General features: G+C 53.4%; 1 protein-coding gene across 2 annotated transcripts; it reads left to right on the forward strand.

Moving 5' to 3' along the window:
- Positions 1 to 990: 990 nt before the first annotated feature.
- Positions 991 to 13,788, forward strand: PDYN (prodynorphin). Of its 2 annotated transcripts, none has more exons than XM_037141210.2 (4): positions 991 to 1,121; positions 2,331 to 2,424; positions 10,528 to 10,675; positions 12,113 to 13,788. In XM_037141210.2, the coding sequence occupies exons 3-4, from the start codon at positions 10,547 to 10,549 to the stop codon at positions 12,752 to 12,754; spliced, it is 771 nt and encodes a 256-aa protein (XP_036997105.2). In that variant the 5' UTR covers positions 991 to 1,121; positions 2,331 to 2,424; positions 10,528 to 10,546; the 3' UTR covers positions 12,755 to 13,788. The 2 variants fall into 2 exon arrangements, with proteins under 2 accessions (XP_036997105.2, XP_036997103.2); XM_037141208.2 differs by having other exon boundaries at positions 2,367 to 2,424.
- The last annotated feature ends 418 nt before the right edge of the window (positions 13,789 to 14,206 follow it).

Raw genomic sequence — 14,206 nt, forward strand, 5'->3', positions numbered from 1 at the left:
CCCCACAGCCCACATTTTGAGGGGGATTTCATGCTACTCATTTTGTGTTGCTGCCAGAGAAAAGTCAACTGCAGCTCCTGGCTGCCGGGGAAAGGCTGTACTTCTGCCAGGGCTGCTTGTGCCTGGCATCAGCTCAGGCTTGTACCAGCATCAACAGTCGGTCGCAGCGAATGTACGCACAGAAACATTCCAGGGCACACATGCCCCAGCCACACACAGAGTTGCCACAGCGCACCCCACGGGGGTGCACCCCTCCCCACCCCTGGCTTCGGTGGCTGCCCCCCTTCTCGTCTTCCCATACTCCTGGACCCTCTGTCTCTGTCTCAGTGTCCGTTTGTCTGTCTGTCTGAGTGGGTTCTGAGTCTGACTGTCTCTCCTCTTGGTTCCCTTGGACTGTTTCTGTCCCTCTGGGCATCCTCATCTCTGACATCCCGACACTCTGTGTCTGGGTCTCCCTGGATCTTTCTGCTTCTCTGACTCTCTCTGTCCCCATCTGTCTCCGCATCCCTCTGACACACTCCCTCCCTCTCTTGATCTCTCTGGGTCTCCATCTGTCTCTATACCTTCGTCTGTCTGTCTGTCTGTCTGACTCTCAGTGTCTCTCTGTCTTTCTCCAACTCTGTCTCGGTCCTCCCCTGCCTCTCCCTCTCCCTCTCCTCGCTCTCTCTTTTTTCTGTGAAACTCTCCTGGAAACGCATCAAAGACTGAAGTGGCCGAATTTCAAGAGACAAACAGCACTACACCCAGAATCCACCCCGCTCCCAGGGCGGCTGCTTCCTCCTCCACATCCCCTGTCACGAAGCCTATTGTGTCAGGCCCAGGGAGTTCGAGTTGAAGGGCCCTGGGGTCCGCGCCTCTGACTGCTCAGAGCTACCTCCCCATTGGCTCCCGAGCAGCCTGTGCTCGGCAAGGGCTGAGCGACAGGGGGAGGCTCTCATCCATAAAAGGGGGGTGAGGCACCAGAACTGCCATTCCGAGGGGCTTTGGTGGTGCTCACAGCTGCCTCTTTGGTACCTCCTTCCACACTGGAGTTCGGTAGCCCTTGAGGCTCGGACGGGCCACCTGCTACGACCCTCCAACCTGCTCAGGCAGAAGCTGTCCAGGGACAAAGAAGAGCACAGGTAACAGCCCGAGGGGCGCCGGAATCTCTCTTGGTTTTGTTTTGCCTGGTCCTCTGCACCTGGAGGTGGCGGGAGCTCGGGCTGGGGGATTTCGGGTTTGGGTCTAATGATCTGGCGGACGTAGGTACAGTTAGGAGGACAGTTTGCAAAAGACAGAGCAGTGGGAGACAGACTGCTCTTCAGAATTTCCCTCTCCCTTCAGTCCCAGCTTGAACAGGTAGGTTGCTCTCTCCCCGGGGGCCACCCCTCTGTTTTAGCTCTGCGTCTTCCTGGTCCTATAACCCCCCTCCCAGCAGTTCCCATGCAGAATGGGATGGCACCCTGGGTGGGAGAAGTGAGAGTTGTAGCTCATCAGAGTGATTTTAAAGGTCAGTGATTCTCTCTGGACTTGGAGAACAAGGGCTTGGGGACAGTAATGAGATTCGGGCTCTGGCATTTACCGTGAATCATGTATATCAACGTACAACCAAGTTCAGCCTTTTCATTCTTTTTGGACGGTATTTAATTGCTGACAGAGTACTGGCCTGAGTGGCTTCCCTTGACAATTCCACCCAGACATGAAGTTTGGAGCTGTTTTGCTGGGTGGAAACGGGGAAAGAGAGTGACAACATGCTAGGAGAACCAGCCTTAGCAGTGTTTTTCATGTCAATTCCACTTTGAAAGGACTTGTTGCTTTCATGTACATTACAGCCGGAAGAGTCTAAGTTGGGCAGGAAAGACCTCTGATGGGAAAGCCGTTTGCTCCCTGGTAAGGATGTCCACATTCAAAGAAAGTATTATAGAATGTCAAAGTTTGACTCTAGCAAAAAAAGCTGGTGGGTCTCAGAAGGAAAAATAAAGCCTGCTGAAGACTCTGAGATTGAATAGGAATTTCTGAGAGCTGCTACTTTTTCCTGGGTATCTTTAATGCAGAATCTTTACAAATATTCCTTAATTAAGCCTCCAAGCTTCCTGAGGGGAAAACAAGCTCTTCCCATTATTGGATCTGATTTCAATTCCCCTCCCACGATCGAAGTCTTTATTACCATCTTTCTTACAAGGGTTGGTAAAATAGACAAGGCTTGTCTTTCTAATTTGACAGGCATTCCAGCCAAGATCCAGTGTAATTCAGAACGTGAATTCTTTTCTTTCCATCCCGCCCCTCCGCGCTCTCCCTCTCCCCATGGAACCTGCCAACCCTTTTCCCCTCACCTTCTCCCTCCACCCCAGTCCTACCTCTTCGTGCCTTTTGTTCTATTTTTGCAGGTCATTTATCTCCAGGCTTTGAGATCTGCGTGGGGAGCTGTCTCCGCAGCCCAAGCAGGTGAGTTACGCTGCCTGGGGGAGATTTGCACTTGCTGAAGGGGTCTCAAGCCCACTGCTTTGCCCCAGGTGAGCCAGAGGTGTGGTGGGTGACAGGCAAATCCCGTGATCCACTGGCAACTGGGGGGGGGGGCAATGTCTCAGTGCTTCTGGAGGGACCTGGCACGTTTTAGCAGAGTGGGAAGAGGGACCCTCTCTGGGGCCATTTTGAGAAATTTGCAGTTTCCTTAAAACACATGGAGAGGCATTAGGTCTTGAGGTAACTCCACATAGCACCTAAACGTGTCTCATCAAACCCAAGACAGTGCTGGGTTCAAATCCCACCACTTGTTTGCTGTGTGACTTGGGGACAGTAGCTGTGCCTTTCTGAACATTAACTTTTTCACCTGTACAATAAGAGTAATAGTAAGATTCACCTCCTGGGGTTAGTGTCAGACTTTCTTGGGATACTGAAACGTGCCTGCCATTGACTAGGTACTCAATAAATGCTAGTACAGCTGCTCAGGTTTCACTGTTCCAGGTGGCAGAGTTGGGCTCCTCCTCCCTCCCCAGTCTGTTCCAGTCCTTGATCATCTCACTCCATCACGGTGTGGGCAGCGTCTGGAAAATAGGCTCTGACGCCTACTCTGCCTGCCTGTGGGGCAGGCACTGCTCTCCCCTCCCCAGCCCATTCTCCACACACAACGGAAGGCTTCATTTCTCCATTCGATCGATCCTCCCTGACTCCCCCGCCCACTGCCAGCCCCCTCGGGTCATTCTCACACAATTGTTGTATTTATTAGATGTCTTCCATCAATCCGAGCAGGATCAATAGTTGCTGGTTGGATTTCAACGCGTGTCTGAGAAAGTGTGGCCCGCTAGCCAATTTCTCTCATCATTTTCTCTCATCTCAGCCCATAAATGTTGGTTAATCTTACTGGGTTTGACAAAGGTCTGAAACAATTTTAGTAAGACAGAGCTGGCCATTGGGGTGGGCAGTAAACCTTACTGGTGACACCCGGGTTAGCTCAGAATCGGGCCCAAGAGATTGAGAAGTGTCCTTGGGTCCTTGGAAGTTGGACCTCATTAATCCCTCCCACTCTGGGTCCAGATGACGCCTCTGGCAAGAGGGCGGTAAATGGCCCCAGTCTACAAGGCATAGCCTTTGGCTCGGAGGCTTGTCTCTGCTGGCCAGAGTGGTCAGCAGCAGGCTGCAGGCATATTCATTAGGGGGCAATTTCTCCACTGTCCTTTGGCTCCTTGACCTATTACTGGGCAGTCCCATTCAACCTGACAAAGGTTTACGCAGCAGTTGTTATGTGGTTGGGTCTCTGGTCCCCCGGCAGGAGGAGACACCTGGTATTTGCGATTCACATAGTAGGTCAACCTCCCGACTCAAAGGCCACTCCCTTTCCTTCCTTCTCTCCGTCACTTTGTTCCCTTCTCTCCTCTTTCCTCCCATTCCTCTGCCTCTTCCTTATACCTTCTTCATCTGCTCCTGTTCACCCTCTCTCCATCTCTGTTTCTCATCTTCATTTCCCCTCCACATTGTGTATCATCTCACTCGGATCTTCTAGATGTCACTTCTCTCTGTGTGTACGCAAGTCCCATCTCTGCCCTCCCCCCACCCAGTGTCCCCTCACCGCCATCCCCCTCTCCGGCCCACCCCCCTTTCCTTTCTCCCAATCCCTTAATTGCATCAAGTAACAAAGGGTGGGTGTTCCATGTGAATCCTGCTTTTGAAATACATTCTTTGGAAAATGCAGTTAACAACCCTCTGTGACCATCAGCTGCAAGCTGCCTTTCACTCTGGCTTCTGGACAACAAAGGGCCTGAGAGAGTTGGCTGGTCCTTGGCCTGAGCCCTCGGCCTGCGTTCTGTGTGTTAGTTCTCGCTGGACTAAATGGTGGCTTCGCTCTCCATTCCTCCTAAATTGATCATCTGTCCTTTGTTAAGGATGCTAAAGTCTGAACAAAAGCACTGGGCTCTATTTTTGGGGGTGTCTCTTCGCTAGCCAACTGGAGACCCACAAAGATGAACTTTATATATTTATATGTGTATGCGTAGTTGAGTGGTGTAAAACTCCTGAAATAATCTTATATTCAGGAATAAGATGGTTTGGTAGGGAGACTGGATGGACATTTAATGCAGACCTGCGCCTCAGGGGTGGTTTGTGGAGTAGAGTCACAGACTGGCTTTAAGCCTACTTCTATGATGTCTTTGCCTGTTGGCTGTGACCCAGTCTTTGTGCTTTCCTGAGTCTGTTACCCCATCTGGAAAATGGGGCTCCGAGTGCCCAGGCTGCCTGATTCTCCTGCGGGTTAAAATGCAGTAATTGAGATAAAATGCAGAGCAATGAGTTGGCCCTGGAGCTGTGCCTTAAATAGTGGATGCTATGTAGACCCAGAGAAGTTCAGCTCTGCCACGCCTGTGCTGGTGACCCTGGGGGCGCTTTTTCCCTTGGTTTTCACTGGAAGCTGAGACCGTAACTACAGCCCCTGCCCCAGAAGCTCCATGGGAGCCCCGGGGCTGGGCACAGAGCGGCAGGCAGTGCTGGCTGCTGTGATTGGCGTGGTTGGAGGGTCACTTAAAGGACGCATCTCCTCGGTTGAGTCACGGCCGAGTGTGGGAGGCTCCGCTCCGTCTGCATTTCCCTCCTGACTCATGATGTGACCTTAAACAAGTGATTTCATTTTTACCTTTCCCCATTTCCTCTTCTATCAAATAGGGATGCTAATATGCGATAAAGTGCTTGGAGAGATAATTGCGATGTTAAATCAAGCCATTATTATTCCATGCTGGCTTTTTAAATAAAAATGCTTGCTATTCCTCCGAACCCTCTGAATGCGATATAGAAACATCATCAGGAGGAGATAATAGGGCAAGAACTCCCTTCCTTTTCAAGGAACTCTGGGCCCTGGGTTTAAAAAAAGGCCTACTGTGTGCTGGCCCTATAAACGATGCTGTCTTAGTTGGTCCTTATGGAGTCATGGGAGGAAGGTGATACACCATGTACAGATGAAAATACTGAGGTTTGGGGAGGGGAGTGATTCCCCTCAGATTTCCCCAAGAAAATCAGCTTTAAAACTATTAGAATAATTAGAATGATAAAACGGCTATAAAATTAGTGAGGGCAGGGGTCAACAAACTTTTTCCGTCACGGGCCAGACAGGAAGGATTTTCAGCCTGGACCTCACCGTGCCTGTTCCAACACAGAGCTGTGCCTCCGAGCTCCTGGCGGTCATTGCACTACGGCCACAGAGAGAGCGGGTGTCGAAACAATAGGATGAGAGGGGTTCATTGAAAGGAACTGGGTCATGTGACTAAGGAGACTGGTAAGGCCAACATTTTCTTTCTCCCTGGAGAGTCCCCCCCCTCCTCCACCAGCCCATGCTTCCCTCGCTGGGCTGTCACAAGGCGCCACGAGGCAGTGGCTAAGGAAATGCTTCCAAAACTCGGAAGTGTGGAGGTTCTTCTCTGGGAGCGCTGTTAGAAGGCCCTCCTTCACCAGGGGCCACACAAGCCCTGCCGTGGGGTTGACAGGCCTGTCACCATCCCTTGAGCTCACCGAGGGGTTTGCTTCTACCTCTGACACCGATGAATGGCCAAGTTCCCTTTCTCAGCTCATCCCAAATCAGAGATGGCAAGCAGGCAGGGCTGCCTCTGATGTGGGACTTTGAAGCAAATCCCTGTAGCAAAGGAGAAAATACTCCCCCAGGATCCATCTGACATTACTCAGCAACTTGCTTATTTCACAAAAGGATGGAAACAGGATTTCTTAGGAAACTCTCAGGCAGATGCGTCTCTATTAGAGTCACCTTCTAACCCAGAGAGGTCAGGAAGCCTGACTCTCGCATTTCCAAGCCAAGTGACTTCTTTCTGAGCCTCAGTCTTGCCCACTTTTCATTGGGTACAAAGACACTCACTTCTGGGTCATTGTGAGGATTAGAATAATGTGTGGAAAGCAGTAACCTACCTACTATGTGCTACTCTACACGATCACTTATTGGAACTCCTATGCCAGCCCTCTGAGGTTATTAGCTGCGCTTTGCAGTAGAGAAAATCAAGGTGACTCTCCCCACCGGTGGTGAGTGGTGGGCTGGCCTCTGAGTCCATGTTACTAACTACGTGGTAGTCCCGCTTCTGGGTCAGCACGAAATCAGAGGCCACCCCTCTCCTTTCTCACCAGCTCACCCCTCGCACCCCGACTGGCTTCACCCAGTGGTCAGACGTGTTAGCACTCCGGGGGATGCAACTCAGATGTCTGTCAGGTGCTGAATGGGGACAGACTCAAGGGAGGCCACAGCGGGGGGTGGGGGCCCCCCACATCGGTGATGGTGCTGCCTGTGCCCCCTCGGTGACTGACTGCCACCAGATTAGAATGCAGGCTTGATGTCTCGGAGGCTTTTTGATTTTTTAAAGACAAGTTGGAAATGGAGGCTTTTAACATGTAAAAATCTGCCAATTTTAAACCATTGGCAGCAATTTAAAAAACAATGCCTTTGTGGATTAGAACACCCTTCCATGCACCTGCTGAGTTTGTCCTACAGGCAGCCAGACCCTGTGCTGGGCCAGGAGGAGGAAGCCAGAGGCCTCAGCCCCACCTGACCCTTCCTGACCCCCAATTTCTGCTCCCTTTTCTTGAGAAAAAAAGGTAATGATGTGGCAGAGCCAGCACAGGTGATTGGGAGCTCAGAGGGGACACCTAATCCAGGCACACTTCCTGAAGGAAGCAACCCAGGCTGTTTTAAAGAACAAGTCAGAGTCAGCAGGTGAGAGGGCGGTGGGAGTGGACGAGTGGGTAAGAAAGGCATTCCATGCGGAAGGAACTGTGTGTGCAAAGCTAAGAAGTCAAGGTGCTTGTTTTGGGGTTGCAGGTGGTGTGGTCGGGCTTGGGTCAGTGCTGTGCATTTGCCGGGCGAGGCGGGGAGGCCTTGGACAGAGGGCATAAACTCACCGTGCCTGCATTTCCTCCTCTGGACAATGGGGAGACTGTTAGTCCCAGCCTCATGGTGCTTTTGTAAAGCCCTCTCACACACATTAGGATGCCTCGGGCCCAGGTCCTGGTGCGCAGTGAGCCCTGGGCAACACCAGCCCCTCGAGTAGGAAAGCCCATGGGCCGCTGCTTCAGGGCCGGCTTCTTCTCGAAGGATGCAAGGCAGGGCGGCAGTCAGACTGGTGGTTCAGAACTGTCCTCTGGCTGCTGTGTGAAGGGTGTCTTGGAGGCACCATAAGGCAGCCCGGTTGGGCTGCCCGGGGGCTAGGAGGGGGCTCATAGGGACCCCTGGAGGTTGAAGCAGGAGGCTGGGGAGGGGTGGATGAAAGGGGCTGGGACAATACACCGTGGTTGTGAAGGGGAGCTCTGGAGACAGACTGCCTGGTACAGATCCCAGCTGGGCCACTTACTAGCTTAGAGATTTGGCAGGGGTCCTACCCGGTTTTCTCATCTGTAAAGTAGCAGGACAGGAGTGCCCACGCCCCCGGGTTACCGTGAGTAGAAGGGAGTTCACTCCCCGAGAATTATGCAGAACGTCTTGAGTGCTTACCGACCATTAGACCAGGCAGAATTATTATTATTAAATATAAAGCTAACGGGTGAGAGGAAAGGAGGCTGACACTGTTTTTGCCCGGGACAAAGAGATCTCGAATGAGACCTCCTCCTGCGGCAGCCACGCTGTGTGGGGCACCTGCAGCCAGGAGTGAGAGGGTGGGGCAGGCTTCCTTCCCCAGCTAATTCACTGCTGGTCTTGCAACAGGCCAGCCCAGCCTTGGCTGGTGTCAGGGAAAACAGGAGCCGCCTGCTCATCCGCATACAGGGGCGCAGCTCGCTTGCCTGGAACCCAGATCCGCTCAGCAGCCGGTGGAGTGAGAGAAACTCCAGGGCAGGAGGGAGGCATGGGATGGACTCAGGTCGCCTCCCTCCATTTTTTTTTCCTCCAAGCACACCTTGCCCTGCCAAAGAGAGGCAGCTGGCCCTGAGTTCTCGCCTTTAATTGCTCTGCAACTTTAGGAGATTTATTGAGCCTCTCTGAACACCAGTTCTCTCACAAAGTGGGGACAATGATGCTCATCTCTCAGAGCTGGTGGGTGGACTAAGGACAGTATACAAGTCAAAGGCCTGTGCATAGGGCCCTCTGGGCCTCACGGAGGGTTTGGATATTAGAGTCACCTGTTGCAGAAATTGCATCATGAAGGGCACACATGTAGGGAATCAAACAGGATGGCCTTGCACCCCGGCTCCCATCTGCTGAGGGATGAGCAATTCACTGAACTGGAAGTGCCGCTTCCCTGGAGGGGAAAGAATGAGATGGTGGATTTAGGGGCTTAGCTCAAGGCCTGGAGCACAGTAGGGGCTTCATACATGGTAGGTGGGACCACTATCAGCCATGCTTTGATGTGGGAGCCTACTGCGGGTTCCAAGGAGGGAGACCTGCCCTGGGCTGCAGCGTGGGACTCTGGGGCCATGTGGTGGAAGCTTCTAAACCCTTGAATCAAGGAGCAAATGGCAGTTTGCAGGATAGGGGCTCTCAGAGGAGGGAAGGACAGCCATCCCTGACAGCGGCATTAGAGGTGTCAGGCTGCAAGAGCTGGGCAAGGAGGAGCAGGGAGCCCCACCCTGGGTAGGTGTCTTGGGGGAACTCCCCATTGCCAGGTGGGAGAACTGCCTTGTGCCCCCATTTGAATGGCTTGGGTCTTGATATTTGGTTTCCAGGAAGTTAACTATGAAAGGGACAGCTTTTAACAGACTCTTGTGAACATTAATTCATCTGCCTAGTACTTAGTGAGGACCTCCTCTGTGTGGTCAGGGCCATAGGTGTCAGGATACAGCAGACACTGTGACCAATAGCATCTGTGCCCTTATGGAGCTGACATTTAAGTGGGGAAATGATATCAAACCACAACGAATGTCGAATGATAGGACAGCATGAGGTGGTGATGCCAACACAGCAGGCGGCACGAGAGAGACCGGAGCCCATTAAATACAGGGCTCAGCAAACACCGCCCTGGGGATGGCTCGTTGGATCCGTTTGGTTACAAGAAGGAGCAACCCATGGAAAACTCAGGACAGAGCCTTGCAGACAGAGGCACAGAATGCTCCAAGGCGCTGAGGGAGGAGCCAGCACGGCATGTTTGAGGAGCATGAAGAGGGTGTCACAGGGACACAGACGAGACCCAGACAAGACGCAGCTGCTGCCTTCACGGAACCTAAGTCTGAAGTCTCACACAGCTAATTACCACCTACTGGAATGTTTTGATGGAAGGGGCACAGTTGCTTGGATAATACAAAAGAGGAGCTTCCCATATAGCCTAGGGGGTCAGGGAGAGCTGCCTCGATGAGCTGATGTCTGGTCAAGGACCTAAATGACAGGTAGCCAAAGAGGAGAGGCAGGATTTCCAGTGGAAGAAATAGGACGTGCAAAGGCCCAGAGGCGGGGCAGGGCCTGGTAGATTCACTGCGGTAACTGCAAGGAGCTGGAAGTGGCTGGACCCCGGAGCTGAAGTGTCGGGGTGGAGGGGTGGGGGAACGTGGAGCGATCGCCAGAGTGGGTAGAAGTGCTGGGTGGAAAAGACAAATTCCAAGGGCCTTATACGGCAGAAAGGACTGGCCCGTTGACAGCCTGAGCAGAGGGGGACAAAGGCAGGTGGTGGAAGCCTCGGAGAACTCAGGAAAGCAGATGGCTGGAGTGTCTTTTGGCTTGGTGGGTAATCAAAGTGTGTTTCGAAGGATGACTGACTCAGGCCAAGTCCTGGCTGGTCCACTGCCCCACTGTGCACACTCCCAGGGAGTGTCCACTATCCCTCCCCCTCCCTGAGCCTCCACTTCCCCACCTGTGCAATGGCACACCCTGCCCACAGAGCCGTTGTGCAGATTAAATGGGAACTGTGTAGGAAAGCTCCTAGCACTTAGCGGAGGCACTCAATGCATGTTCACTCCTTTCCTCGACCCTTGGCCTTGGGCACCCCCGTGCCCCTCTGGGCCTCTGTTTTGTCATCTGTAGAGTGGGAAGCGGAGTGCCTGCCTTGGGTGCTCCAGCAGGAGTCGATGAGGTGACTGCAGACTCAACACCCCCCCCCACAGGGTAGGCGGTCTCAGACCTCACTATCTTCCCTTTCTCCTTCCCAGCAGGAAGAACCAAGACAGCATGGCGTGGCAGGGGCTGGTGCTGGCTGCTTGCCTCCTTGCGCTCCCCTGCGCCACGGCGGACTGCCTGTCCCGCTGCTCCCTGTGTGCCGTGAAGACCCAGGATGGGCCCAAACCCATCAACCCCCTGGTAGGTTCCAGGCAAGGCTCCTGGGCCCCCAGGAGGGTGGAAGGGACCGTGTGCGTGGAGCCTGCGGAGGGAAGAGGGCAGGCCTGGGCAGTGGTGTGCCTGTCTTGCAGACTTGTCCCACCTGTGCAGGGCACGTCCTGCTCTGTGGCCAGCCTGGGAGCCAGGGACTGCTGTTTTCTAGCTCTCATTTCCTCTGCACCCATCATCAGCCTGGGCTGACTCAGGTTGGAGACAGAGACTCGGGTTTCCAGGGAGCCTGGTGCCTGGCAAAAGGGAGTATCATTCATGATGTGCGCTGACTTTGGGAGTCAGCAGCAGCCTTAGAGTAACTTTTCAGGGCTTCTTGCCACCAGGCTGATGGGCACCTCCAAATCTGGTCACTGCCGTAGGAGCTCTTTCCGCCACCCCTCAGTGCCAGGGTCTGGTTGATAGATCCAAGCCTTGACTGCTGTCCTGGGTCATAGCATCCCCTGGCTCAGCCTCATAGGCTCTGCTTTGAGTCACGCTTCCCCACATTCCAATCCTGTGACAGCAGATAGTCTGGAGCAGAGCTGCCAAGGGCGTGGTGGACAGAATGCAGCCTTGGTTCTGCCACTTCCTAGCTCCATGCTGTGGACGCTTCTTTCTGAGTCTTGGTTTCCTCATCTGCAAAATGGGGGTGATTCCATGAAATGCTGATGCAAAGTATTACATTCACAATCCTGCCACTCTTTGCTGAGGTGAGCGCAGCTTGCCCGGTGCTGCCCACCCACGATCCCAGGAGAGAACAGAGGTTAGGCAGGAGGACTCATGACATTAGACGGCCTGGGTCCAAGTGCCAGAGTTGTGCAGTGTCGTTATTGTCATCATTGTCACCATCATCATGTTTGAATTCTCCCAACATTCCTGTGCACTAGACAGTGTTGTCCCCTAGATTTGACAAACATCCCTTTGGTGGCTCTGTCCGCTGCTCCGCATTGCTTCTGTCCTGCTCTGTGACATGTCTGCAGCATCCTCCACACCCAGGAAAGGTTGGGAGAACCAGCCTCTCCCTCTGCAGTTGAGAGTGGAAGACACTGGTGAGCTCAGCAGAGCACTGTGGGAAGGCCCGACTCCCAGTTTTGGCGTTGCCACTGCGGCCCTGTGCCCTGGGGAAAGCTGTTTCATTCCCCACATTTGTTTCCTCATCTTCCACTTGGGCACAAAGTCACCAGGCAAGGCTCCTGGGCCCCCGGGAGGGTGGAAGGGACCGTGTGCGTGGAGCCTGCGGAGGGAAGAGGGCTCCTTTATGCACCACCGGAAACATTCAAGTGGGTAGCCTGGGGCTTAGGGATCACGGCTGATTTTGATTTTCTCAGACACAGGCTGGGGCAGGGGGTGCGTGTGCTCTGACAACTTGATGGCAGTGGCATCACTACCGTCATTACTAATGTCATTACTGACATTACTCTTTTACAGATTTGCTCCCTGGAATGCCAGGCTGCGCTGCTGCCCACCAAAGAGTGGGAGAGGTGCCAGGACCTTCTGTCCTTCTTCACCCCCTTCCCTCTTGGGCTCGGTGGTAAGGAAGACGAGGAGAGCAAGGCAGCTTTGGAAGAGGCCTATGGTGAGCTGGCCAAGCACAGGGGGCCCTACCTGGAAGAGCTGGAGAAGAACCGATTCCTCCTCCGCACTCCCGCAGAGCAGGATGCTCTGAGCAGGAGCCTGGCAGACAAGCTCAGGGGTCTCTCTGGCGTGTTGGAGGAGGGGTGGGAGTCGGAGCTGATGGGGGACACCCAGCTGAATGATGGCACCTTGGAAGCTGGCGCACTTCATTCTGATGAGGAGGACCCCAAGGAGCAGGTCAAACGCTATGGGGGCTTCTTGCGCAAATACCCCAAGAGGAGCTCTGAGGTGGTTGGGGAGGGGGCGGGGGAGGGGGATAGGGTGGGCCACGAGGACCTCTACAAACGCTACGGGGGCTTCCTGCGGCGCATACGTCCCAAGCTCAAGTGGGACAACCAGAAGCGCTACGGAGGTTTTCTCCGGCGCCAGTTCAAGGTGGTAACTCGGTCTCAGGAGGACCCCGGTGCCTACTCCAGAGAGCTTTTTGATGCTTAAACACCTGCCCCCTGTGGAGGTGAGTCAGGAGCCCCCCCAGTCTGCAGTGCACTCCTTATGTTCCCCACCCCCACGCTCACAGCGCACCCCGGCCCAGCCTGCCTCTCTTCTGCCCGGAGTGCCGTGCTTGTCGGGGTCAGCGAGCCCGGGGGCGGAGGTTCCCCCTTCAGTGGGCTTCGTGCTTGGCTCAGACCCTAGGCCTCTAAAGCCACTGCTCTTCCTGTCAATGCCTCCACCCCATTCACGAGACTCCCCAGGTCCGGAAATCCATGCTGATTTCTTCATGTCTCTACACCCTTCGTTTCCATGCTTTGCTGGCCACCTGCTCCTCTCAGAAGAAATACAAGCATAACTCCCATGCAGATATAGTTATTTAAATAATATATACGTATCATAAAACATAGAAAAGGTATAAATGTGAAATAAGAGAAATAAACGATAGACACCCTAATATTTCACTCCCAAGGCTCAAAGGATCCCCTGTGCACCCCACTTAGAAGACTGTGCTTTAGGCGAAAAGCCCAAACCCAGCCTTTGATTGGAGCAGGAGTTTCTGCACTAGAAAGTTCAGTCTTCTAGTAGATTAAATGTTGGTGCGTTTTGAGTGTCCATGGTTTAGAAACACTTCTCGAAGAACCGAGTTTCTGGACCTCAGCCCGTGTGGGGACCCTGGACAGCGCCCACGCCTCACGGGAGAGGAAAGGCATGACAGCCATTCCCTAAATGGTCGTGGAGAGCAGCCCTGCCTCTGAATGCAGAAACGACCAAGGAGGGAGCAGGGCAAACCTGTTTGTTCTGTGCAGCAAACTCAGAATGTGGACCAGCTCCCTCGGCCCTCATCAAACTAATTAAACTGAGCAGCGTCACATTCCCGCCCCAGGACGAACTGGCGCTGCGCGGAGCTGATGAGGTTAAGCGCAGCCACGTTCGTTCTTGAGCAGCTGAGTCTGCCGCCAGGATTCCATGCCATCTGGCCAGACATACGCAGTGGGAACCGAGGAAGGGAACGAGGAGCAACAGTGAGAGTGAAAGGCCTTCCCCCCACCCCCCATGGTGACTCTTCCCTCTTAATGTCAAATATTAATAAAAACAGAAGAATAAAATGATTAAGTGTTTGATGACGAATGAGTTCCCTCAATGCAGATATCTCAGACCCAAAGGCAGAGGTCTCCCTACGCCTTGGTTCCCATAAAAGTTTCCTCTCTGTCTGTTTCACTCACTGGTCCTCAGGCACTGTGCTTTGGTCTGTGGCTCCAGGAGGCTGGGCTGGATAGGAGAGGAAAGGGACTTGAGTTTGGTTAATTTGTATAAATCCTACCGAGCACCACTGCTCATGTGCAACTCCCGGCTCTCTCATGATGTTCTGAAACATATTGATTGTTTTAAGATTACTTTGTGGGCTTTATAAAAATCCCACTTATGCAATTTACTTGGAATTTGCTTAATCCTTAA

Source organism: Artibeus jamaicensis, unplaced genomic scaffold (assembly GCF_021234435.1).
Source record: "Artibeus jamaicensis isolate MK-2021 breed Jamaican fruit bat unplaced genomic scaffold, CSHL_Jam_final contig_685, whole genome shotgun sequence".
NCBI classification, from domain to species: domain Eukaryota; kingdom Metazoa; phylum Chordata; class Mammalia; order Chiroptera; family Phyllostomidae; genus Artibeus; species Artibeus jamaicensis.